Genomic DNA, 27,781 nt, shown 5'->3' with positions numbered 1-27,781 from the left:
GGGGGGTTGGCCGCGGAGTAGCGATTGCTGCTTGGGAACTGGCTGGGCATCGGTCGGCGGGTGGGGAGCAATTGCATTGGGCATCACTTGCTTTGCATGTTATTATTATATTGTTATTATTATCATTACTATTTTACTTTATTTCAATTATTAAACTGTTCTCATCTCAACCCAGGAGTGTTTCTCACTCTCACTCCTCCGATTCTCTCCCCCATCCCAGCAGGGCAGGGGCAGTGAGCGAGCGGCTGCGTGGTGCTTGGTTGCTGGCTGGGGCTGAACCACGACACTCGCTTAAAAGGACTGAACATAAGCAATGACTCAAACACTACATCCAAAATGCCTGTCATACTTCAGATCAGAGCTAGGGCCTAACTGCCTCGGCCACTAAAATTTTAACCTCAAAGTAAATATTAAAATGAAGCATCTTTTAAGTTAAGTGTACATTTACATATCTTTATAAGTTATGAATTAAGCTTTCCACAATAAATCTCTCTACAATGTTACCAGTGAAGCATACATTAGTAAAGACTGCCTCAGGTGACAGCCACACGTACAAGAGGACTACAGAATGCCCATATGAAAAAACACAATTAAACTTACATCATGAGTTCTGCTCTCCATTCATTGTCTTGCTCTTCAGTTTGGTTTAATGCTTTAACAATCTGAGAAAGGCTGGGAATAAGACAACAGCGGAACCCAGGCTTAAGATACGGCCTCACAAGTTCCCAATAAAGAACTGAGGCATTATATATCAAAAAATAGTATCTGAAAAACAAGAATCAATAATTTAGTATTTCATGGACTTAGATAAACATAAAATTACAGACAGAATATTTTTACGACACTTCTAAGAAGCAAAAATTGGAACTTTGCCTATATGTTTAGATAAGAACCAATCCTGACTAAGAACTGAGAACACAAGTACAGCTCAAGAACAGTAAAAGCACAGTAACTCCTACAACTACACTCTACCCAGTAATTAACCACTTAAAATAAGCTAACATGGCGCTCTCCTTCTACAGAGCATTAATATAAATGGGGAAGAAACGCTCAAGATATCTACCAGCCTTAAACAGGCTGATTCATCCTGTCTGTTTAAGACTGTTCGGTATTCTTATATTGTTGCAGCACACACAGCAGTTACAGAAGTGCAGTAACAAAATGGAAGGAAAATACACAAAAGAAAAAAAAAAAAAAAACACCCCACAACACAACTCCAGACTACCTAGTGAAAATCTGAGACAAACTACTATGAAAACCTAACTCCGTAACATTTCCTGAGATTTAAAGAGTTAATCCTATCAGTAGGGCCTACCTTTGATCATGGGTGGCAAAATCTATTGCCTTCATAAAAAACAGCACAAACTTTTCAAACTCTTCCTAGAACAGAACAAAAAAAATTGTTAATGCAGTTTGAATATGACTTTTATAAATCAGTACATTATTTTCCTATTTCAATATGTTCACCTCAATTTTTATTTTCAGGCCAATCTCAAATAAAACACGCTGCCATAATAACTTGCTGACATAGAAACAGAATAACTAAAAATCAGTAGCATTGCCTATTACTATGTTTTCCTGATTTCAAATTTTAAGACTATATTTTCAGTTTCTTTCATTTCTGCCAAACTTTAATTATCAGGACTGAAATTTTCCAAAACTGCAAAGCTGCGTACTTTTTAAGCTTTCAGCAAAGAAAGCTCAGAAACGTCTAAGACCAAAGCCAAGGAAAAAAAAAAAAAAATTGGTTTGTCCCATTAAAACACTTGAGGTATTATTTTCTTCAGAAAAGCTCCAACAAGAATTTGTCAGCTGAATGGTGTGTCAGGCATGCTCTTTTTCTCATTAAAGCAGCTGGGAAGCAGCTTTTCAGAGGAGGACCTGGGCGTCCTGGCGGACACCAAGCTGAACACAAGCCAGCAGCACGCCCTCACCACAAAGGCGTCTAACAGCATCCTGGGCTGCCTTCGGAGCAGCGTTGCCAGCAGGTCGAGGGAGGTGATCGTTCCCCTCTGCTCAGCGCTGGTGAGGCCACACCTGGAGCGCTGTGCCCAGCTCTGGGCTCCCCAGTATGAGAGAGACATGGACACTGTGGAGAGAGCCCAGTGAGGGGCCACAAAGATGATGAAGGGACTGGAGCATCTCTCGTATGAGGAAAGGCTGAGAGAGCTGGGGCTGTTTAGCCTGGAGAAGGTGGCTCAGGGGGGATCTCATCAGTATGTACAAACACCTGAAGGGAGGGTGTGAAGAAGATGGATGGGATCATAAAAAGGCATTTTTTAAAGCCTAAGAGAAAGGCGCAGTGGAAATGGCAAAGCAGAGGTGGAACTGGATGGGGCAGGAAGGGAATGACACCAGAGGGCTCTCTATAGTGAGACAGAACAGAATAACTAAAAACTCCAAGAGAGTTGGGACTGATTTACTGGACTCTGGGACTGGCATAAGGCAGCTACTGAGCAATGAGTGGGAACTACCTAGATAAGGAGAAAAAACAGGATTAAGAGCCTGAGAGGTATTAGATACTAAAGTAGAAAAGTTGCACTTGGCCCTTAAAAACATAAGCATCTTAATCAGCTAACAAGGATTCCTTAGGATGGAAACCAAAATTAGGACAAATTTATCTTTTCTAAGTGAACGACGATTACTAGTCATACAGCATGAGATGTTGTGCCACTCCTATTTTCATAGATGATCTAGGAACACAGCAGTGAAAAAACTGTAAAACTAATACAAAGTGTATCTTAAAAGTACATTACAACACACAGCACAAGGGAACCAAGCTAGGATTGCACATACTGGGATGGTTCTTAATTTCTAAGTTAGCAAGAGTCAAGAAGAAAACAGCAAAATTTGACTGAGATTTAGAAAACATCACAGTTTGTTTAATTTAGAAATATAAAAGGCTAACTGGACATTAGAAAATACTTTTCAAATGTATACAAAGTTTTAAAGGGACCGGTGATCAGTTGTTCTGCACACGTGCTCAGAGAAAGCAGAGAAAGTACAGGTAACATAATAGGGAGAAGATTCTAGCTTGAAAGTTAATTCAAACATATTATTCAAAGATACTACAGCAACATCCACGAGGGAAATTTGTGAACACAAATAACACAAACATCTGTTAAGGCCATTTTAGGGTGTCAGATACCATTGACAAATTGTCAAAGCTGACTGACCACAGTACGAGGACAAGTGAAATACTGAAGATAGAAAACAGATCCCACTCCATTTTAAATTCAGCAGGAGGTTAAGAACTACTCATCACGTACGGACATGGTATCACCGAATGGTAACACACAGAAGCTTTTAGAAGCAGAAGCATCCTGCTGAGTTGCTACCAGAAAGCTTCATTTCTCATTTCCAAAAGCCACATCCAAGGTACTACATGGAAAGGTTACTGATCAGTGGTGGAAGCACACTGCCACGGAAGAGAAATGAACTGTGCAACCTCTCTGAGGGCCCCTTTACTCCTCCATTTCCCACAAATCTGTGAAATGCTTAATGTGATCCTGAGTAAAACTGGTAATTGTTTTACCAGTTACAGTTAGATTCGGTCAGAAAGTATCATATTGATGTAGAAAGTGAAAAGGTTGTCTTTAAAACAGTTGACTGTCTGAAAAATTTTGCAAGCATTCTTTTTCTCCCCAAAGGATTCGCAATATTAGTTTAATTCAGCTGGTAAGTTTTGTTTACTCCCAAACTACCCATTTATATATTTTCCTTTGATTTTTCCCATAGTCATGATTACCCTTGTCTATTTTAAATTACTAAAAGCAATACATGAAAACCTAGAAAGAAATAGTTCTAAAAACGGGCTTAATATAACGCAACCTTCATAATTCCTCACCAAATTATCTGTAGAGAGTGGAGTGTGCAACTGGCCTTGGCACAAATACGCTCTGCCAAGAAACTGGTTCACAGGAAATCTTCCTTTAAAATACATCTGTAGACAGTCCCTGCTCATTTCCAGATATCCCAGCTACAAAGACCAAAAAAGGCATTTTAATATTTAAAAAATGCAACAAATACTTAAGAATTGTTAGTTTTTAAAAATGCATGCCTACTCAAAGTGTAACATCTAACTGCATACAAGTATGCAAAGAATATTCCGTAAAGCTGCATATCAGATCTGGAACAAACCCATTAAGACTTATTAAAATTTAAAGCAAGACTTTTGTCATTCCAAATGTGCAGAAAAATAGCTCCTTTATTTAACAAAGCTCCTTAGTCACTCAGTCATAGAACCCCTTACAGTATACAAAAAATGTTTCCTTTTTTAATAGCCATTAACAGAATTGTTAACATAAAGGCAAAATTCTTAGTAGAATGGTTTTCTTAAAAGGATGGATATTAACCTGCATGATTTTGTATGGATGTCAGTGCTGCACCTCAATTTTTGGACAACAGATAGAATCTGAGTGGCTTGCAGCTTGGGAAAAAAAAATGTTTTACTAGAAACTCTGCTTGAAGTGGATCCAACCTCTTGTACCCATGGACCGAAAATTAAAAAATACTTTGAAATTAAGAACCCCAACCACATTTTATAGAAGTCAGCTCAATTAGCAACAATCTTTCATAATTAGAATGTCACCTTTTTTCCTTTTGCCCAGTAGGGACTGTTCACAAACACATTGTCTTCAGTCATGACCAAAGTGCTAACGTTAGTTTTCCATAAGAAGAAAAAACAGGCTTGGCAAACTATTTTATATTACTATGGCATACCTTGCATATTTTGGTCTAATTACAAATTTCACAAACCACAGTTTGCTGACTGATTATAAAGAGGAGATAATTTAGAGGCCGAGTTTTAACTGAAAATGCATGCTTAAACAATTGCTCCCCAAACCCAAAAGAGTGTAATATTATTCACAGGTATTTCTGGGAATATTTTTTAACAACTTTAACAACTCTAAATACAATATGTCATATAAATGTTTTTATTCAATCCAGATAAACTGCCTAAATTACAAACCTGAAGTGCTTGTTCAGCACATAAAACATATAAGTCAGTGCTGAAGTTATCTGATGAGTCAAGTGCAGATTTTCCTTGACTGGCTGATTTCATCAACTCATAAGCATCCTTCAAAGCCTGAACATCTTAAAAAAAAAAAAAAAAAGGAATAAAGAATGTAACAGATAATTTATGCTTCAAGGTGGACTGACAAACATAACTGCATTATTTCAAATCAACTATACGGCATCCTGTTTCTCCTTTACAGAAATGAATTATGACTGTTTAAGGAAATAATGTCAAACAAATGTTGTTCAGTCAGCCACAGCTGTAAGATGAAGCATTAAGAACGCTCCTGCAATTTAAAATCACTAATGTTAGCACACAGAAAAGTGAACTACTTTGAAGGCGATTCACAATTCCCTGAAGAGTACTCTTTCTGTTAACGCAGAAATGCGAGATTCGATCCTTAAAGCTTTTACATGAAGTAAAGCTGACTGGAAGAAAACCAGATTAAATTCAGAACACTACAGCAGTTACTTCTTTTCATAGCGAAGAGGCACATTTAAAGCATTCGGAGAAAGAAAGTTTTGTATATATTTAGAAACAAACCAGATTAAGATCAGGCAGTTTTCGCGTTCCAAGTGCGATTTTTATTTTACCTATTTTTCACAGACGGGCAAACCGCGGCAGCCGCCCCACAGGCCCTCACCTCGGCGGCTCCCTGCCGCGGAGAGCCGCTCCCTGACGGCCAGCTCCATGCCGCCGCCGCCGCCACGGCCGCAGCCTCACCCCGAGAGGCGTGGGGCAGCGCTACGGCGCGACCACGAGGCCTTGGGGAGGCGTCTGCCGGCGGGACCTTCCGAAAGCTTCCCCGAGCAACCGGGAGACCCGGCTGCGGAACGCGCCCGCCCGGGGACGCGAGCAGAGGGCGGCTGCCGGCGCTCCCGCCGCCGCCCCGACCCTGCACCTGCCCCCCGCCCCCCGCTGCCGGCCCCCGACCCGCTTCCTCCGCGCCCGCCGCCCAGGGCTGCCGTTACCGCTCCCGGCTGCCGTTACCGCCCCCGCCGCCCGTATCCAAGCAGCGCTCCCACAACACTCGCCGCCGCTCCCGCCCTCACTCCAGGCGACGAACGAGCCCGCGGCCCGGGCGCCGCCCGCCGCGGCAGCGGGCAGGGGCGAGGGGCAGCCGCGGGAGGAGGGGCCCGGGCAGGGGAGAGGGGCAGCCGCCGGAGGGCCCAGACAGGGCAGAGGGGCAGCCACCGGAGGAGGGCCCAGACAGGGGAGAGGGGAGAGGGGCAGCCGCCGGAGGAGGGCCCAGACAGGGGAGAGGGGAGAGGGGCAGCCGCCGGAGGAGGGCCCAGACAGGGGAGAGGGGAGAGGGGCAGCCGCCGGAGGAGGGCCCGGGCACCGGGCAGGGGAGAGGGGAGAGGGGCAGCCGCCGGAGGAGGGCCCGGGCAGGGGAGAGGGGCAGCCGCCGGAGGAGGGCCCGGGCAGCGGCCGCAGCCCTGCGCTCTCCTGCGCGGAACAGCCGCGGCGCCAGGCGTTACCAGAGCGCGGGCGGCGGGAACGGCCCGCACCGAGTCCGTTCCTGGAGGAAGGCAAAACCACCTTCCCCGGGAAAGGCTGCTGCTGCTCTTCAGCAGTGTTACTGCTGCGGCCTGTGCTACGGCACAGGTCTCAGTCCCCCTAAAAATCAGAGCGTTTGAGCATGTAACGCACACTTTCATTATTAAGCGTACACGGTATAAAAACACTTACCAGACAGCCACAGGTTAACAAAGGCAATGATTGATAGCTCCCTGTAGATAAAAGTATTGCTAAGAAATGCTATGACCAGTAATTTTTGCCCCTGTCGAGACAAAACCTTTTGAAATAAAGCATACAGCACCCGTTACTGAAGCTTTGGGCGCAAGCAGGACAAAATGCCAAAGGACATTTGGATCCTGTGTGCCAATGCAGAAAGAAGCCATAGGCTAGGGTATGAACAATTATCTTGAGACTCGTTTCACTGTATGTCACCAGGCACAATTTCGTGACTAAAAAAACCCAAACCTTCAGAGAACAACAGCCCGGCAAAGAGACACAGTCACAAAAACCTGGAAGCACCCCACTGACATCAAGACGTACCAAATGAAGCATTTAGGCCTTCATGATTTCCCCAACTGCTTAGTCATGGCAGATTCTCTGAGGTAAAATCACCATAGTCATGAAGACAATATAAAGGCTTACATATACAAATTCAATTTTAAACCTAAGCCCTTTGCACTTCGAGCTAAATTGAAATTCTGTACTGGTAGGGTGTTCCAAACCTGATGGACAGAACACAGCATTCTGAAGTGCGGCATTGCTGATGAGTTCCCAAAGATGTTTCTTGCAGTCATCCTTAGCCGAATGAAAGATGAATATCAGGAGAGGCCATAAGGGTGACAAACAATACAAATGGTAAATTCTTATGCTGCAGGCCCAGCTACTAAGTCGCACATACTGTGTATTTCAGAACAGTAGAAGATCCTTCACTTTATGAAGCATTGGAAACATTACAAATCTATACAAAGACCTGTAAAGAATTCAGCAGTAGACTTCTTCCTATTCTCTACCTGTTCTCCTACCTACTCCTGTCCACACAGTCCATTGAAATTAAGTAACTGTCTTGTTGGTATGAATGTTAATAAACAGAAATAAAACTCATCTGAAAACTTTAGGTGGGCAAGGAAAGAAAAGCCTATAGCGAAACTGGCAATTTCTGAAGCAGAAAGCAATATAGTGGTCTTGCGTAATTATGTTAGTTAGTGACGGCAATGGCTTACTGTGACTTACCATGATATGCTTACAATGTTTGTCCCCAAACTTTGTACCTCTTCGTGCACGAGTCAGCTACAGTCCAACCACTTCTTGATGTCCTTTGGCAGAATCCCAGGCACAGGTAGGACTAGTGTCTCCCGATATAAAAATCGGGATGTGGAAGCTCTATGCATACTGACTCAGGAAGAAGCACTCCCCAAATACAGATAACAGCCAAAGTGGCACCACAATAATATAAAGGTCTCAAATTATTCCATTTATTATTCATCCTCATGAAATACCTGTGCTAAGAGTCTGGTTGTATTATCCCCATATTTAATTAAAAATTACTAACTGCTACATAATGAAAAGTGGTCACATGGTTTGTGATATAAAAGTGTATATAAAAATTACTAATTATGTCATAGTAAAATGACCAGGAAAATACAGAAAGGAAACAAACAAACAAAAAAAGACCAAGTTAAAATCACCCATTTGAATTAATTTGGAAATGAACTGAAAGGAACTAAATCAAAGAATTGATGAAAAAAGTGTAGAGTTGGCGGATAGTCACATTTTACTTAGCCAAGCTTTCCGACTTTTCTTAAATTGTAACCCAATACAGAATGACTGTGGTACTCAAACCTGGAAATTAAGAAACAGGTATTCATGCCCCCAGTTCTTACCTAGTAACAGTTATGACCTCCTGACAACTTACAGATAGAAACAAAGTATTCCTGGTTTGCTTTTTGGCTAATTGCTGATCACTTTTGTTAAAGGGTCTTGGTGTACTCTTTACTGGCACTAATCACCTCTATTTGTACAAATAAAGAGATTACAGTAATTGTATAAACCAACATAATTAAAACTTTAAAAATAGAATGTCTCCTGTAAATGGTCAAAAGAAAGGGCATCAGGGAGGTTACTTCACACTCTTCACTGTCCTTGAATAGATGAGGTACTGGATAACGTGCTTGATTCCAGCCCTCCCACTGGCAAGGTGAGTCAAATGACAATGAGAAACACTACAGACCTAATACTTTCTAACGAGCATAGTACGGGCCTCAAATGAACCATTGGTTTGCTCCATATGCACTTCTTCTTTATTATAATTACTTTCTGACTCTTTCACGCTCGGGTTTGCAGATTCAAATATCTCATTTCACGCATTACAAGTTTATCCTTCTCAAAGAGCTTTTCTGTAGTGTGTTTTTTTTAACATGTAAGAGAACAAAAACGGTTTCCTGTAACATTTTCTCATCTGTTGCTCCTTTCCTTCTGCTCTACGCTAAGCATCTCAGCAGAGCTTAAGGCCAATTGCCCTACCTGTACTGCAGATGCTGTCCCATCTCATGATGTACCCTCGAATTCAGGTATGACTCTGAGGAGACTAGACATATACATTCCATTTATCCCCAAGCTGCATACTAATATAAAGCCACAAATGCAGATAAGGAGGGGCATCAAAGGGGAGAAGCAAAATTCCTAGGCAGCAAAGAGATTTAGACAAACTGGAAGTATTATCTATAGTCACTAATGCATCTTATTCTTTTTATTTAGAAATTGATTGTGAACAGATAACTTGTATTAATTACCATTCTTAATTCTCTGAATAAGAGTTTAAATCAATCTATTTGGGTTTAAATTTGTATTACATGTTCCTAGAAAGCACTCATAACCAAATCAATGGAGCAGTAAATCTACTGAGGAGTGGAAGTATTTTAGGGAAAGTAGGAGACAGCAGATTATAAAGAAATATCTGATGACACAGTGCATCTGTTGTCTGTGCTGTCATTACTTCTTGCCACAAAAATTATGGCTTAATGTATCTCTTCTCCACCTCTGCTTCTGATGAAAGTCTAGTACTTACTGAACAGCCTAAGAATGTAACTAGATCAGACCAGAGGTCTAGCCAGTTAGCTTTCCTTTGACAGAGATGAACAGTAGGCTAAAGAAGAGTTTAGAACAGGGTATTGTGGTATTTCCTCCGTAAGGAATCCCTTAAGCTTCCAACAGCTCATGACCAGCAACCCTGAGCATCCAGCCTTGTTACAGCACCTGTGTTTTTAATAATCTTTTTAATATGTTTATAAAAACATAATGATGTTTTTAATAATCTTTGACATGTTTTCTGTCATCAGTTTGCCTTATTTGACTCTTTGAACGCATGCAGACTTTTGTTATCTATATTATATTGCGCCAGTGAGTTTCAGACTTTAACTAAATATTGCATGAAAAAGAACCTCACAAAAAGTACCTCCAAAAATATTTTAAATTAAAAAATGTAACTTTACAAGCCAAACTCTGCCAGGAATTGTCACAGAATCACAGAATGGTTTGGGTCAGAAGGCACCTTTAGAGCTCACCCAGCCCAGCCCCTGCAGCGAGCAGGGACAGCTTTAACCAGCCCAGGGTGCTCAGAGCCCCGTCCAACCTGGCCTGGGATGGTTCTGGGGATGGGGCCTCCACCGCCTCTCTGGGCAACCCCTTCCAGTGCCTCACCACCCTCACTGTAAAACATTTCTTCCTTATATCCAGAATTACCTGTGTGTGGTTTTAACTAAGCTCTGGCATTTGTTTGAAAAGAATTTTCATGATGTCGAAATTAAGAATCTTCTCCCATCTGAACCACCATATGGAAATGCTTGTAATAAAAAGTCTAGAATTGTTGAAATACCGTGTTTCTCTCTTGGCAGCTCTACAGACCAAATGATGCACTGTAAAGTAATGTAATAAAAGAGGTTAGTGACTTACTCAATTTTTATCATGTAAATGATAGCAGAATAGGATATCTCATGCTGAATGCCACACACAACTGCTCTAAGGCAATCATTATGCCACAATATGAATATGTTAACATCTGATAATTTCTACTATCTTTTAACATATAATATCTACAGTTATCTGAAATTAACTCTTTTAAACATGCGATTTAGAAAAGCAAAACCCAACAAATTAAGGACTGTATAACTGTAGCAGAATATTTAATTCTACCAGAGAAATAACATACCAAAATTTGCTATGAAACAACATCTTTAAAACATTAAGTACACAGTAAGCATGCCATTTAATTTTCGAAGATGTACATGCATGCAGTTAGCATTACAGGGCTGTACCATTACTTGTCTACTTCCTCATATATCCTTCTTCACATTGTTGCTTCTCTACATCCTTTGCTAGGGTGAGTTTGCAAAAAGGCAGCTCCATGCCATGCTACTGTAAGCTAGTTTGCTAAGCACGTGCTTTCAAGTACAGTGCCTCTGGAGACTGATGCAGCATCCAGAGCTGCCAGGAAACCCAAAGCAAGAGTTAACCTGCCACCCTTTAGGAAGCAGGCTGCCAGACAGCGTACTGCTACGCCTCCAGAACAGAAAGCTGGGGAGAAACCATCCTGCTCCCTCCCCCCAGCTCTGAAACGACGCACCCTCATCAGTACTTTCGCCGCAGCGACAGCAAGGGGCTTGTTCTCGGGCTTGAACGTCTGAGACAAGTCACAGGGTTTGCGGGGCAAAACCTCAGCCCAGCAGAGTCGACGGCAACATTAATACTGAGCGGTACAATCTGACGGTGAGCTTATTTCATTGTCAATCCTATAACGAAAAAAAGGAGAAATACAGTTTGAGTCTCCGGGGCTTCCGAGGACGATGACGACGAGTCCCTGGGGCCACGTCCGTCCCAGCTAAGAGCCAGAAAGCCAGCTGCCGGCGGGAAGGCCACCGCCTCCGAGGGGCCCGCCGCCCGGCCGGGCGAGGCGGCCGCCGCTCCCGCTCCTCCCCGCCGGGTCCCCGCAGCAGAGACCTCGGGAGCCCTGAAGCCCTTCCGCCGGGAGCCAAGGAGCCCCGCGCAGCCCGGCCCCGCCCTGCCCGGCCCGGCCCCGCCGGCCGCCCCCAGCCCGGAGGCGGGCGCAGACGCCGGCCGCGCAGGCGCCTCCCCTCCCGCTGCTCTGGGGGCGGGGGCCGCGTCTCTTAGCGACGAGGTGACGCCATGTCCGCGGCCCGCGGGTTGCTGCTGGCCCTGCTGCTGGCGCGGCTGGCTGCCTGGGGCCCCGGCACCCCGCCTGCGGCCGCCGCCGCCGAGCTCGCCGCAGGGGCCGCGCACCGGGCCGCTCCCCGGGCCGAGGAGGCGGCCGAGCGCCGAGCCCCCGCCGCCTGCGCCGTCCGGGCCCGCGCCCAGAGCGCCGCCGCCGGGCCCCGCCGCGGCCGTCCCGCTGCTCCGCGCCGCCGCCGCGCCCCGCACCACCGCCCCGCCGGCGGCGGCTTCCCCGCCCGCCGCTTGCCGGCCGGCGCCTGCGGCCTGCGCCACCCCGGCGCCGCCGACTCGTCCCGCCTCGCCGGCGGCAGCAGGTGGGCAGGGGACGGGCTCCCGCCGGTGCTGGCGCCGCCCCGGGCGCTGCCGGCCGCGGGCCGGGGCGGGCACCCGGCGGGAAGGGCGGTCCGGCCGCCTGAGGTCGGTGTCGGGTTTGCCGGCCTCTCGGGCGCGGGGGCCAGCTTGGTTTGAGGGGCGGCTCGGAGAGGCTTCCCGTGGCCAACAGTTTAATGGCCTGGGCAAAGCAGCGCTTGGTTACGCTGTGGTGAGTCTGTTGGCGGTGGGAACTGGGAAGTCCTAGGAAAAAAGAACTTTAACATACAGTTGGGAGGCAGTAAAACAATTACAGGCTGCGAGATGCTGTCAGTGAGGAAGACAGATTCTGCTATTTGGAGAGTGAAATCTGTGAGTGAACCCTGCCTTTGCAGATTGCAGTTGTGAGGAGGACCGAGGTGAGCCGTAATACACGGTCGCTGAATTTCTCTACCACTTTTTGTTCCAGGGCATTTCGGAGTGATTTCTAAGTATACAAATAGAGCATATCCACAAAGTTACGACAATGACGAGGGAGGCTTTCTGTAATTGATTATCAATGCAAATTGTACAATAACTCATGTAAGCTGGTGAAAAGTAATGCTGTGTTCTGTTGCTGGCATTTAGTAATGTGAAATATGAAATGATGCAAGAATAGCCTCTAACAGCTTGCTGGGGGGAGGGGGGGGCTTGTCTTTGCAGGTCTGTGAGTCAAGCATGTGTGGAAAAATCACTCATGTTCAGAAGTAACACCCCTTATCCTACCGATACCGTGGCTGTCCCTGGTGGGCACGATCTGTTCTGTGTGCAGCTGGATGACTGTAAGTGACCTTTCTTTCCACACATTTAATTCATAGATTGCCTCTGCTTAGGGAATGTTTTTTTAAACTTACATGTTATAATCGTTACTAACTATTTGGGCTGTTAGAGTTCCAGAGAGACCGTAGTGAATCAGGGTCCCATCACCAAAGGCAAACAAAAAAAAGATCATTGCACTCAGTTTAAGGGTAGGGTCTCTGGCTAAACACAAATCAGCTTTTATTAGTTGCTTCTGTATCTGAGTTACCTTACTTTGTTTGCTACACTTAGAGCAGCAAATAAGGGTTGATGTTTGAAATACACCGCTACTATCCTTTTCAGAAAGTGATTTCTTATAGTATCTTGGATTCTCTATTTCATATGCTTATTTTCATACTTTCTTCTCTGCTGGCAATGATTTTTCTCTAGTAATCATATACCCTCGTAGGGTGTGCCATTAACACTTTTTCTCTTTCTGCTTTCCACATTGTACTTCATTTGACTGATTTGATGTCCAGCTCTCTGGCATTCATTCCAACCCACTAGGGTCTCACATTTGAACACTTACCGTTTTCTTTTTTGGGTCTTTTGCCTGGGAGTTTTGACCCACAGTCCCACCTACTTGTGACCTAAATCATAGAGCATTTTAGGATGGAAGGGGCTCAGGAGGTTAACTGGTCCAACAACTAGTCAAAACAGGATTAGCTTTTTATTATCTAGTCCCGCTTTCAGCTCTTCACAGATGTTGCCTGAATGTTTTGCATACAGGGAAGAGCAAAGAAACAATGAGAGCCTCCTAGTACAGAGTATGATAGGTAGTAGTGCTAGAACTTCACCCGTTCCAATTTTCAGTAGGTCTCAAAGTAAAGATGAATTTTGATGAGGGTTTAACCACAGCTGAAAGTGCCATCAGGCTCCTGGGTATTCCAGCCTGTAACTTGAAAGTAGCTGAATTTTATCCTTCTTCCACACCACCCCCAGCATCATAAAAATAGGATTAGAAGGATTCTGAATGTGTAATCTTATCCAAAGGAAGGATCAGCTGTGTCCAGATGGATGCCACTAGATTTTTCTGCCCGTTTAATATTTGGGCCCCATAACTATCACATGATTAGGCCTGCTGAACAAGCCCTAGACATTTGATTGCACATGTACATTAGGTGTAGCGCACCTGGGAGCAACAGAATTCATTGCTCACATGGCCTTTCCTTTTCTGTGCTTGTTGTTGGAAGAAGTTGGGAAAGACTTTATTTGGGATCACCTGAAGCAGAAACAGCCTTCCCTTCGGCCTTCCCCGAGGAAATACAGAAACACATATGTTCTCATCAAGTGATTGTGGAAGAAGCCTTTCCAGGATGCATGGTCACATGAGCTACCACTGCCAGAAATGTAATCAAGGCTGTTCTAGAGAGCCTCCTGGAAAAGGGCAAGTGGGAACAGGCTCTGAACCTAATGAATTGTTGTGGCCAGTAACAAAGAGATTGTGATGCACAAGTTGACTTCATCTCATTAAAACCATTGCTAGCAGATACCAAAGTAGCGTTCAAGTTTTACTAATACTTCTTTATGACACTTCTAAAAGACGCAGGTTTTTTTTCTTCTTCTGCTTGTCACTAGCGGCTCTTACCATGACTGTCCTCATTCTTTCTTGACTGCAGTACTCTATTTCAGCTCTCTTTCCTGAAGTGTAAAACAGCCTTTGCTTCACACAGTCATCTTTCTTGCCTATTTTTCTGACTATTGCCATCCTTCAATTGCTCTATTTTTCTACATTTTCATACTGTTGCTCTCCATCCGACAGCTGTTCACAACTCTGGCGTTCCTCTAACCTTGATAGCTCATCACACCCAATCTTCTCTTTCTTTTGTGCCCTCTGTGGCCCTTCCTTCCTTTTGCAATTTTTCCCAGTACTGCCTTTTCACTGTCTTGTGCTAAGGGTGGAGTTTCACATATGTCTTAAACTGATTTTAGACTGTATTGATACTAAATGGAGCGATGTGACTGCTCACCACATCCCTAACAGTTCCTCCTGTCTAATGATCATGTAGCTGGCAAGTCAGGCGGTCTTGCTGATCCAACTGACAATTAATTCATTAAGAGGGAGAGACCCATTGTCAGGGATGGTTGGAAATACTGGATATTTTCAAAATACTTCAAGTACGTGTAACATTCCTGTTTCACATATTGGCTTCTCAAGATAGCAGCTTTGTCTTTAGTCTTTGCAGGTGTTAGAAGAATATTGCTGCAATTTCCGCTTCTAAATCAGTGGAAGAATTAATATGTGTGCATTTTAAAGTTACAAGAATCATTATCCATGAGCCTGACTCCTGGTTTGCTTTTTTTTTTTTTAAAAAAAGTTTGTCTGGTTTCAGACAAATTAAATTGTCTGAAATTTTTTGCCTTTTTCTACAAGATTAAATGGCCTTTAGTAGCTAGCGTGCTTTCTTGAGCAAACTACACTACGAGCAAGTTATATATGTCTTTTCTCTGAAAACTTAAGCAATTTGAATATCTTAAGTTTTGCTGCAGATGGCCTTTTCTTCCACTTTTCAGGTGTATTTTGCATTATGTAATGTTAATCTGCATTAGCAAGAATTCAGCTTTGATAACACAAGAGTACATAAAGAACTGCATTCCAAAGAAAAGAAATGGTTGAGACTAGCACAACTACCAATGTTTTATTTTTCAGGCTAATGATAATACCCTCAAGTGATTAATAAGAAAGCTGCTCTGTGCACCTATTTTTGTGAACCTTGTAGGAGCTTAATACTCATTCGGCCTTTCTCTCCCTAAAAGATTTAGCTGACTGCCTGCCTAATGCTGTATTCAGATATAAAAAGCTTTTATTTCTGCTTGCTGCTCTATACATCTGAGGATCTGCTCTGCCCTCAAGCAGCAGAATTACATTGAGAGCTTAAGTTCTTTTTTTTTTTTTTTTTTTATTTTTTTTCCTTGGCAAACCTTAGGGACTACCTGAATTCTTTTTGGTACTACTGTAATCGAGCATACTGCCACTGACTCCTGTTGTCAGTGTGATCTGTAGTCCTCAAACCTTGTAAGACGTTTTATTTGGATGTATTAAAAAGTTTACTGTTCGAACAGGTCCATTAGGATGAGTCTACATAGTATGTCCTTAATAATTTGCCATTTTATGAGTTAGTGTTTTAGCAGTAATAATTTAATACATTATAACATGGTAACCATACTGAAAACTGCTGGGTCAGGAGGGCATCGCTGTGGGATGCAAATAGAAAGTCTGGGGTTTTTTAGGATGCCTATTCCCTATTCATACTTACTTTGAGTTTTACTAACCTTAATTATTTTGAATCTCTTTACTGTTGCTTTTAGTGAACTCACATATTGGTAGTGTTTTGTCATTAAAATGTCACATGTGTCTAATTTGGGCATCTTACAGAAATTAGAGCACAGATTAAGGTAGTTGTCTTAAGCAGTTTTCACGCTTTTTGGAAAGTCACATTTGTGTATTACCACCTGTTTCCCATGAAACAGTACAAACTGGTACTCATGATATCATCCTATTCATAGCTCATCTTAGCCTGTTAGTAGTGTTACTATGGATTAATTAATATAAGCCACTATCTAGCTTATAATTACTGAAGTTGTTCCTTTTAAAAATATTGGCACAATATTGACTTTTTCTTAGATCTGTCTTTTCTAGTAATTTGATATTGGTAGATTTTTTTTTTTTCTTTTCAACCTTTAGCAAAGCTGAACTATTTCCAACAGCCACAGGATATCAAAGAATCTGATTTTTTGAAGTTTTTACACAAGTATGGCAGACACTCTTTCTTAGCACCGTCACAAGTCCAGCCATCATTCTCTGCCTTTTACCGGGTGAGTTGAAAGAAATAGCAATCAGTTTGCAGATACACTTTTACTAAAGCTGTCTGTAATGAGATCTAATGAGAACAGATTGAAAGATTCTTATTTTTCTACTTATAATCCATATTATCTCTGAATTTTTTTCATTCCTTTTTGTGTAAAAAGTTTCTGATTAGTTTTCTTGTATTTAAAAGTTTGGGGAACCCTTTAGACAAAACTGGGTGCACAGTAAGGAGAATTATAAATTTACCTCTGTCCCCTGATGATATCATCACCTTGCACTTGGCCTTAGTATTCCACAGTCACTTTGTCTGTGATTTCTCCAAATTGTCTTTTCAGGCTGGTGATCCAATCCTAATCTACTTTGATTCATCATCTGTACTGAGCACGCTTAGACAACCAGTAAAAATGGGAGCCAGTGGACTTTGTGTTGATGGAAATTCTGCTGGTTAGTAAAGGGGGAAGAATTTCTTAGGGTGGTTTGCTTCTGTTTTATCTGTTGTCATGTCTTAACTCAGGCTTCCTGGACAGTAAAAGCACAAGCTGTACTCGGATTTTTGCCAACTTGAGCAAGAGCTGCATTACTGACCCTGCCCTCGATGCTGCCTCCTACTACCGTGACTTCACTGTGCTGAAGGTGCATGTCATATTTCTTCCTTTTGCTCAACATCTTATTTGCTCGATTTTGCATTGCCTTCCATTGCAGCTTCAGCTACCTGGAAAATTAAAGGTCATCTGGTATGTCATCCCTAATCTCCCGGTTGTTAAGGCCTTCTTGCTGGAAATCCTGTTAAAAATGTCATGATCAGTGATAAACCCTCAATTCAAACTACTTTCCAATAACTTCAAGTTATTAGCAAATTCTTCATGCATTTAACAGGTACTTTATTGCTACTACCCAGTTTTAATGGTTTGACTAGAACTCTTTCACATTTTGAACAGACTGTTTATCAAAGTATTTCTATCTCCTCCACCAACTTGATCAACCAAGCAATGCATGTTCTTAGTAAAGAATGAGGATTTGGTTTACACAATATGTTATCTCTAAAATCATACTGAAGGTCAGTTATCAATATTAGCTTTATTTACATTCATAGATTGAATTCCACATCAATTTCTCCATATTTGTGCTGACAATAATTTCAAAATAACCGATTTACTGTTCTGGGTTCATCATGCTGGTCTTACTGAATGTTAACATGAAAATATCTCCTCTCACCTTCTAGAGTTTCTCTGGTGTTCCAAGATAAAACGGCAGTGTAAATATTAAGACTTTATTAAGGCCGATGACTCCGTTTACCCTTATATTGGAACTCTAAATCTACATAACTGTAGCAGAGAGTCTTCTATGGATCAAATTTAACTCATGTTTTCAGGGCTTGCTTTGTCACTGTAGCCAAAATTTAATTTTGCCTTAAATGGAAGCTGAAGTAATTACTTGATTCCAGAAGGGGGAGCTCCAGGAATGGATCAAAGATGCTGATATTTTAAAGTATCTGCATTCTGCAAGTCCTTAGCAGGGCCAAGAATAAAATTTGTCTCCTGATGGTCTAAAAATGCTTTCTGTGGATTATGCTAGTGATTTCTTGATCACAAATTGATGACAAGTTTTACACATCTGGAATAAACAAAGTAATTTTTTGTCAATATAACATGTAGACTCTACTTAGTGATAGTTTCATGACTTTAGGCACTTGCAAAGCCAGAAAATTTTTGGTGTTCTTTGTTTGTTTTCCCCAGGTCCCAATTAATGACACCATTGTGCCATCCATGAAGGTCAGTCTCTATTGCCAATGAAAATAATTTCTGCTTCTGAAACAAAACATACCTGGAATCTTAGGCATTCATAGTAATGCCCATGGGTTGGGAACTTGGGAGAATGGGAATGTTCTGTGTCTGAGACAAGATTTTTTCTACATAAGTGTGACATTATTTAAAAAAAAAAGGGATATAAGGAACTTTTGTGCTTTTAAATGAATGGGCATAGATAGGGCTGGAGTCAGGGAGGTAGCTTGTTTTCGTAGAAAAAATTGGGCATCTGGAGCAGGGTGATGTGTCCACAGATCACAGCTACAGCAGGAAGGTAAATCTGACTTGGACGGAAAAACAGTGGAAAAGACTAAGAAAGACACTCCTTTTAAACAATTGCTAATTGTTAATATGCTTACTGTCTGTAGGTAAAGGTCACCGCAGTCGCACCACCTGGAGCTCCCCACATGAAAAACAACACATGTAACAATGTTGTTTCTGAGGTATCTGAATCTTCTTTCCTTTGGGCAGCTCAACACTAGCTTAAAATCATTGCTCTATTACCAGACTCTGCCTCTGATTCTTCTCTGAATTGGACTTTCAGGTCATCTATGAGATAGAATTCAGCGGCACACGTGGGATTCAGAGTGTTTCTGTCCGGTTCAAAGTGAGCAACATCTCTGGGAACTCAGGATCCTCTCTGCAGCAGCACTTCACTTTGCACTTCTGGGTCAGTGCCCCACCCTCCCTGGGCTCTTACCAACTTTGTAGTCTGTAGGCTGAGACCCAGTTTTGCACAGATGAGGTGTGAAAAGATTAGAGCAGCATCACTGTGGTATGGTACTACCAGAACCCTGGGACACAGCTGGTAGTTGAAGGAAGGAGGGGACACTGCTCTGGTCTCGAGTAAACCACGTTAGTGGAAAAATTCATGCTCAGTGCAAGCATGCAGTCTTGCACTGCACAAGTTTGAAGGGGCTGATTATTTTTATCTGACTATTTTTTGCTGTTGTTTTGATTTGGCTTGGGGTTTTTTTTTGGTGGGGGGAGAAGGAAAGAGAATGAGATCAGGGTCACCAGCATAGTCTTGTGAAGGAAAGGATTGCAGCTGGTGCTGTATCTGAGATGTTCAGTGTTTGTGAACAAAGTTGCTAAATTTATTCCAGGTACTTATTTAACTTTGCCCATGCAGCGGGAAAAAGAGTTACTTTGGAAGGAGTGGAAATCTGGGAAATACTAAGGTGTGCTGAAGTTCATATAAACCTTGTCCCATAAAGGCAATGTAAAGTGGGATAAGTGGTGACCTCAGGGGTTGATAAGTGAGCAGTGCAACCTTGCTGAAGTTATCCCCAGAGTCTCTCCCCATAAAACAATTTAGAAGTGGAATCTGCCACTCAGAATCGGGGTCAAGGCAGGGTTTGTTCTGCAGATCATCTGTAGAATTGCCCAGACTGGTATGTTCACTTCCTTAGAAACAAATGCTGAGCAATAGGAATTCAAGAACTGTCCTGGTAGTATCCACATTTCAGGGTACTGACATGTAGTTTTTTACCTCCTGGACTGCAGGTGAACTTGCCAGGTAAGAAAGAGGATTTGGAAACAAATAGTGGAGATTTTAGTAGTGCATAATATTCAGTCATTCATAAAATGGGTTACATTTACATTTTTGAGAATGTGAATTTGATCTTCTGAGATTAATGGATCTCATTGGTGCTAATGTTTTCCTCTTCCTTTCTTTCTTCCCTTTGCCTCCTTGTAGACCAGGACCCTTTCTCATATGTTGCCTAGAAGTGGAAACCCTGGCTATATCACTGGAGCACCACTGCTGATTGCAAACAGTGGTGCCATGCAGCATGTATCCTTTTTCTGCTATCAAGTTTTATTTATCACTACTGTCTGAACTTTTCAGATTCTACTTTTACCTGTGAGGGCACACCTCAGTATTACACTACAGCCATCAGCAGGCCTTTTGGTCATGGCTGAATTGTAGTCCTGTGATAGGGATAAGGAAGAGTGTGGGGTGAGAGCATTGTTAAATACAAGTTAGGTGTCCTGTATAATCTATTTATGCTTTTGTTTGGCTTCTTGACATGCAGTCTGACATGCAGATGAGCATTTTACAGAGCAAAGGTGATGGAAGTTGCTCGCAGTTCCTCAGACACACAGTACAATTTGGAAGAAATATGAGGACAGGCTGCAAGCTCAGGTAACAACACGCTCTGCAGTCACCCTTCCTAACGCATTTGGAAGGAGTGGACTCACATAGCACGTTTTTCCATAGTCTCTCTCACACTGCTGTGGAGCCTAGGTCCTTCTCAGAGTTCACCAATAGGTATCCACAGATCTTTCATATACTCCTAAGAGGACTTGAATATCAGAGAGATGGTGGACCTCCAGAACAATCAGAACATTGTGAAGGTCTTCTGGGACATTTTGAGGCTGTAGTCTGGCAACATGTCTTGGGCAAGAGTAGAGTTTGTATTTGAGAAGTGAATTATAATGGAACCTTAAAAAGTGATTGTTTTGATGATTTGGATCATTCTTTTGTTGGTGACAGGGCAGGTATACAACTACCGATATAATAAGATGGCTAAAGACCTGTCAGTTTTCCTTATCATGTGTTACCCTGCCATGTTTTTCTTCTCCCTTCTCGTTGCAGAGGGGATTGAAACTGCATCCATTTAATACCAATACTTCCGTAATGATTCTGTTGACTCATTACAAAAGTGGAAAAAATACTTGTTTTGAAGGAAGGATGTTGATAGCATTTTTTTTTTCTGTCCTGGAAATCACTTTGTCAAAAGCTGTTATTTTCTCATTTCCAGCCTATCCCCAATACTGGAAGAAAGTAACTGTAGTTACATCCAGCAGAAGTTATACAAGGCTTTTCAGGGGATTAACATAGCAGGCAACCTTGCTATAACTGCCAGTGCTCATTCAACCCAGGCAGAAGAGTGGATGACCATTCTGATTCAGAGCTGCAGTGTGCAGGTAATATGAATACAAAAAGACCAGCTGTGAATATTTTTCCTTTCATATCTGTATTGCCTTGGGGAAGCATGGGCATGGGAGAAAAAAGAACAAGCTTGTTCATCTGCAGTTACTTTCTTTGTGTGATGATCCACTGACTCTCAGGGGTCTTAATGCCTGTAAGCAGTCATTCTTATTATGATTCATATTATTAGGATACTTAAGAAAAAAAAAAAAATGACAGCTTTAATCTCTCTTGAATCCTGTTCCTGCTATTTAAATGGACAGAAAGAGTTTAATACTGAATCCAGCGCTGTATTACCTAGTTTTCTGACAGCCTTCTAGAACTAATGCTACCTGGTTACTTCCTATTAATTTGATGCTTTTATTGTTATTGTCCTTTCTGATTTTCCAGCTTCTAGGGATATTTATATATTAGCTAATAAGGGTAAAAGTTTGCAATCCAAGTACTTATGGAGGAGGGAAAGTCTATTTTAATAATTATTAATCTGTCAGGGTGGCCTAATAGAATGCAAAATCCAAGTGGTAGAGCTGAGACAAATTCTGTGTGGAAGTGAGGTGACAACAAGATGGGTATAGCTCTAAAATGGGTGGCTGACCTGATCAGAAGTTACAGGGTTAGTGCTGAAGTGACTGATTCAGGTTCTGTGATGTATGCTATCCAAAATACTAGACTTTGACTCTAATGGTCCTTTTTAATCTTTAAAATACTATATTAAGGTGTTTGGGGTATATTTTATTTTCAGGCTGTGAATAGCACTTCCTATTGCATGGTTCCTGTGGCCCTGGAGATACAGATACTGTGGACTAAGGTGGGCCTCCTGTCCAACCCACAGGCTCAAATACTGGGTGCACGGTACCTTTATCAGTGTCGCCCCCTGAAGGTATGGAATTTAAAACCCCTGCCTCACACACAGAGGGTAATTACATGGGATTCACAGGTTATTTAAGAACCAAGGAATCAAATGGTCTTGATATTACTGAGTTGAGATTTACTGAACTTTAGCTGTGGTCTGGCTGCAATGGCAAGAGTTTGTATTCAACAGCTTCATAGAGGAAGGTGGTTTTATGGTCTTATCAGTACTGTCGTCAATCAGTTGTACAACTGGAAAAGGTACCTTCTTTCTAACCCCAAACCATCTTCTGCCACTTAAGGACTCAAACTTTTAATTATGCTCGGTATAAAGTTGTAGTTACAAACATTCAATAACTACATGTTTATCTAGTTGTCTCTTAAAGCCTTAATATGGAATTTGAGTTGATTTATAGTTCACAGACTCCACAGCATCCTGATAATCTGTGCAAGAAGATAGTTCTACTCCTCTAGGGGTTCTGAAATCACCAATAGGTAGCTGAGGAAGAGGCTAATGCTGATGGCAGCAGATTTGAACAATTAGGGGGGAAGGTTGTAAGCCAGAAAGCAGGTGTCTAAGAGAAGATTACATGATGGAAACATTCAAGGTCAGGGTGGACAGCACTTTGAGCACCCTGATCTAGTTGATGATGTCCCTGCTTATTGCAGAGGGATTGGACTACATGGCCTTTAAAGGTCCCTTCCAACCCAAACTATTCTGTGATTCTATGATGTCAGCAGGAAGCTGGAGCTAACAGGTCCGCAAAGGAGAATGAGTAGTCTTTTTCAAGCGTGTGTCAGTGGATCCCATTTTGGTGCAAGGCTGGATTCCTGACATCACAAAGTCTTTTGGGCAGCACATATATTTCAAGGCTTATACTTCTCTGCAAGGGCTTTAGGGGGAGCAGCTGACACCTGCCCATGGCGTTCCCACGGCAGCGAGTTACAGCATGGCAAGTGTCTGTCTGATCTGTTACTACTCTTCGAACTTCAGACTCAGTCTAAATGCGATTTTACATCACTTGTTTGGATGTGTCTCATGGCGGATGCCTCTTCATCCTCCCTTCTTGCAACGTACATGAAAAGAACATGACAGCAAAATGTTCACCTTGTAAAACACATGTTGCCCTGAGCCAAACTGACAGCCCTGCCCCACAAAGATATTTTCTAAATCTGAGCTGTTACATGGCTCCATTAACAAAACTTCTGTGTGGGGAGGGAGACTTGCATTCCTAGTAAAAGTTCAGGGTGCATATCTCTCAGTAAGGATTAGCCCGTCAAGAACTATGAGATTCAGATTTCATCTGCTTGAGCAACTGATGCTAACTACTTGAGAGCTGTAAGGTATATTGCAAAGCAAATGATAAGAAAGCAAGTTTCTAGCAGTAAGAAAAAGCCACACCATTAAAATCAGTACCGACCTCATCAGTGGCAATCCACAAATTAGGGTTGTTAGTAAAGACATTTTAGCAAAGGTACCAGTTGGTACCATACCCAGCAGTTAAGAATTGCAGCCATTTGTAAGCATACCAGTGAGATCACCAATGCATGCTGTATATTGCTTTATTTTTACATTATGTCACTTCCCAGTTTTAGCTTACAGAATCTCCATCCGAGAACTATCCATTCTTCAGAGAAAACCTTTTCCTTTAGACTACACTGTGTCACAGTTGCCTTAGTGACTGACCAGAAAACACAGAATGCAGGAAAGACATCCCATTTTCTACACCCATCCACAATATCTGGTCACAGTTGTATTTGGACTTCCTGAAAATACAAGACAGTCTTAAATGATGTAGAGCTATACAGGAGCATGCTGGAAGTTGCTTGTGTCTGCCTTCTCCCAGCTGTTGAGGAGGGGTTGTGTACGGGTTTTTCCTCCACTGATCTCTCTGATTTTAAGGCAGATTTTGAAGGTCCAGACACAAAGCCAGAATCATCTTGAGGCTTCTTGTTGACTAAGGCAATTGTGCCTACTGCATGTTTACTCATTGATAGGAGAACTTATATCCATCAGGAGTGAAGGGGAAATTCTCATTGTGACTGCTCAGCAGTGGTAATTTGTGACTGAGGAATGATCTGGCATGGAGAGTAAGAAGGCCCAACTGCAAGAAGAGGTTAAACTGGCTGGAAGCAGGAATGCCAGAGGCAGACTCCTTGCAAGGGAATCCAGTTTCCCTTGGTGATAAGAAGCAGCCTCAGCATTGTCTTGTAGCAGTCCTGGAATGGGAACGCTCAGGGGCCCAAGCTCAGGGGCCACCTTTGGGCAGCAGAGCTGGGCTGGGGGATGGACCCGTGGCCAGGCTGAGGTGCCCCATGCTGATGCTCTTAGGATTGGTGCTAGTGCAAGTGTATATAAGGAATCTGCTCGTGATGCATCTTTGCAGACTCCATGTAGAACCATGTACTGTGGTAGGACTCTGCCCAATGCATTCTTCTGTACATTTTTCTTTTATATTTAAGCACAAAAGTGTTTTTAATTTGCCTCAAGAGGTGTCACAAAGATTCCCCAACAGGAGTCTCAGTATTTTTCTCTTAAGAATCCTGCATTCTGTCTTGGAGCTTTTTTGAATGCTTCCTGCACAACTTTGCTCTGAAGGCAATCTTCCAAATAGTTTCCAGGGAAGTGAATGAGGTGGTGATTTCACAGATAGGCTTAAGCAGCCAACACAGCACAAGCACAGAAGGGATGCTGCCAGTAGATTCCTTCTCTTGAGGTTAGCATATAGAGCTGGGAAGCTGGGGCAGGGGGGGAGGTTGCTCCTTTGGCAGCAGCACGGTCTTAAATCAGCCCAAGCTAGCCATGGAACTCCGCATAGCTCAAAGACTGAGTGTATTAGTTGTCTGACAACATTGTGTTGAACTGAGGCCTTCGAAGTTCAGTCCCCTGTTCCATCTTTACCAACTGACCTACCAATCTGTCTCCTTTATGAAGCAATATCCCAAAATGTGAGAAATAAATTAATTGTTGTATTGGGTCCCTGCTTTATTTTATTGATATTTTATTGAAAGGATCAAATCTTAGAATCATAGAATCATAGAATCATAGAATCATCTAGGTTGGAAAAGACCTTTAAGATCATCCAGTCCAACCATTAACCTACACTACCAAGCCCACTCTAGACTAATCAAGGGTAGGCCAGACTAAACCATATCCCGAAGTGCCACATCTACCCGTTTTTTAAACGCCTCCAGGGATGGTGACTCCACCACCTCTCTGGGCAGCCTGTTCCAATGCCTGACCACCCTTTCCGTAAAGAAATTTTTCCTAATTTCCAGTCTAAACCTCCCCTGGCGCAGCTTAAGCCCATTTCCTCTCGTCCTATCGCTAACTACATGGGAGAAGAGCCCAACACCCACCTCACTACAACCTCCTTTCAGGTAGTTGTAGAGAGCGATAAGGTCACCCCTCAGCCTCCTCTTCTCCAGGCTAAACAATCCCAGTTCCCTCAGCCGCTCCTCATAAGACTTGTTCTCCAGACCCTTCACCAGCCTTGTTGCCCTTTTCTGAACACGCTCCAGCACCTCAATGTCTTTCTTGTAGTGAGGGGCCCAAAACTGGACACAGTATTCCAGGTGCGGCCTCACCAGCGCCGAGTACAGGGGGACAATCACCTCCCTGCTCCTGCTGGCCACAGCATTCCTGATACAAGCCAGGATGCTGTTGGCCTTCTTGGCCACCTGGGCACACTGCTGGCTCATGTTCAGCCGGCTATCTACTAACACCCCCAGGTCCTTTTCGGCCAGGCAGCTTTCCAGCCACTCCTCCCCAAGCCTGTAGCGTTGCATGGGGTTGTTGTGACCCAAGTGCAGGACCCGGCACTTGGCCTTGTTGAACCTCATACAGTTGGCCACGGCCCATCGATCCAGTCTGTCCAGGTCCCTCTGTAGGGCCATCCTACCCTCGAGCAGATCGACACTCCCACCCAGTTTGGTGTCGTCTGCAAACTTACTGAGGGTGCACTCGATCCCCTCATCCAGATCATTGATAAAGATATTGAACAAGACTGGCCCTAAAACAGAGCCCTGGGGAACACCGCTCGTGACCGGCCGCCAACTGGACTTAACACCATTTATCACTACTCTCTGGGCTTGGCCACCCAACCAGTTCTTTACCCAGCGAAGAGTATGCCTGTCTAAGCCGTGAGCTGCCAGCTTCCCGAGGAGGATATTATGCGAGACGGTGTCAAAAGCTTTGCTAAAGTCGAGGTAGATGACATCCACAGCCTTTCCATCACCTACCAGGCGGGTCACTAGGTCATAGAAGGAGATCAGGTTGGTCAAGCAGGACCTGCCTTTTGTGAACCCATGCTGGCTGGGCCTGATCCCCTGGTTGACCTGTACTTGCCTGTGGAGTTCGCTCAAGATGAACCTCTCCATAATCTTCCCCGGCACCGAGGTCAGGCTGACAGGCCTGTAGTTCCCCGGGTCCTCCTTCCGGCCCTTCTTGTAGATGGGCGTCACATTGGCAAGCCTCCAGTCATCAGGGACCTCCACAAGGCCTCTTGTGGCAGTCCTGCCTGTTTCTGGCAGCAATCACCTGTTCAAAGGGCCAGGTGATCTTATCTTACATAAAATGTATAAGTTTATAAAAAATAAAGCTAGCTTTGCTTCTGTTCTTATTACCTATACTAGCTATAACTAGCTGGTATGCCTTTCCTCTGAATAGGCGGCTTACTCTAGCAGGGCCTGTGTCACTGCTTCCATTCTGGAGATCTGTAACATATGATGCACAATAGCTACTGATCTTTCCTGAGACCTGTGCTCTCAATTTACCTGCTAAGTATCAATTTTGGGAAAGAGCAGTTACTCCACTAAAAAATACATCCGGAACACTTAACTCCTACCATCCTGAAGACATCTTGCTTGCCAGTCATCTACAGTGGGTCTCCATTAGCAAATCGAGGAGAGATGTATCTTTTGTATTAAGCTTGTTAAACTCTTTGTGCTTTCCTTCTTGTTACAGTTCCTAAGCACAAGCATGGTACCTTTGACAACTGTGGTTACCTTCACTGACATGACAGAATGGCCGGAACCTCCACGAGGCCAGCCCCAAATGCACTGGAAACTCCCATTTGACATCTTTTTCCCATTCAAGGTGGCACTGAATACGGAAAGAAGTTACAGAGGTGATCTGGCTGGCTGCTTTTTGGTGATTCTGATACTATCTAGTATTCTCTGCTTTTGAAAAGTCAAATAGACGGGGCCTGTACTTAAAGATCAGTGAGTGGACTGATACATTCAGAATATGATCCAGATCATAGACTTTTCTTCTCAGGTTCTTATACTGTGCCTATGATATCTATGTGCCTTCTGTTCTTCGATTAAGCCAGGTGACTAGCTTCTGTCCTGTGTCCTCCTATGCCCCTATTCTCCGTATGCACCATCTGCAAATCTCACTGCAGTGAAACACTTGAAAGATGGAGGGATCAAGAGATGTTGCATTAATGAGGAACAAGGAGGAGGACATTAAA

At 43.3% G+C, this 27,781-nt stretch overlaps 2 protein-coding genes across 4 annotated transcripts in view; one reads left to right on the top strand and one right to left on the bottom strand.

Moving 5' to 3' along the window:
* The window catches only part of CFAP46 (cilia and flagella associated protein 46), an 88,458-nt gene extending 82,746 nt beyond the window's left edge, over positions 1-5,712 (bottom strand). The window contains exons 1-5 of the mRNA XM_075717830.1: positions 5,664-5,712; positions 4,973-5,097; positions 3,848-3,979; positions 1,316-1,380; positions 601-765 (exon numbers count right to left, since the gene is read on the bottom strand). Coding sequence (XP_075573945.1) covers positions 601-765; positions 1,316-1,380; positions 3,848-3,979; positions 4,973-5,097; positions 5,664-5,712 — 536 coding nt within the window. The remainder of the gene's footprint in view (positions 1-600; positions 766-1,315; positions 1,381-3,847; positions 3,980-4,972; positions 5,098-5,663) is intronic.
* A 6,007-nt stretch (positions 5,713-11,719) lies between these two features.
* Positions 11,720-27,495, top strand: TCTN3 (tectonic family member 3). Of its 3 annotated transcripts, XM_075717840.1 has the most exons (13): positions 11,720-12,078; positions 12,776-12,894; positions 16,596-16,726; positions 17,054-17,162; positions 17,233-17,351; positions 18,455-18,490; positions 18,892-18,966; positions 19,068-19,193; positions 20,223-20,318; positions 20,572-20,669; positions 21,289-21,454; positions 22,201-22,338; positions 27,274-27,495. In XM_075717840.1, exons 1-13 carry the CDS (start codon positions 11,720-11,722, stop codon positions 27,493-27,495), a joined length of 1,794 nt encoding a protein of 597 aa, XP_075573955.1. The 3 variants fall into 3 exon arrangements, with proteins under 3 accessions (XP_075573955.1, XP_075573956.1, XP_075573957.1); XM_075717841.1 differs by lacking the exons at positions 16,596-16,726; positions 17,054-17,162; XM_075717842.1 differs by lacking the exons at positions 11,720-12,078; positions 16,596-16,726 and having other exon boundaries at positions 12,865-12,894.
* Positions 27,496-27,781: the final 286 nt, after the last annotated feature.

Source organism: Pelecanus crispus, chromosome 10 (genome assembly GCF_030463565.1).
Source record: "Pelecanus crispus isolate bPelCri1 chromosome 10, bPelCri1.pri, whole genome shotgun sequence".
In the NCBI taxonomy this organism is placed as follows: Eukaryota; Metazoa; Chordata; class Aves; order Pelecaniformes; family Pelecanidae; genus Pelecanus; species Pelecanus crispus.
This window is presented reverse-complemented; position numbering and strand designations above follow the sequence as displayed.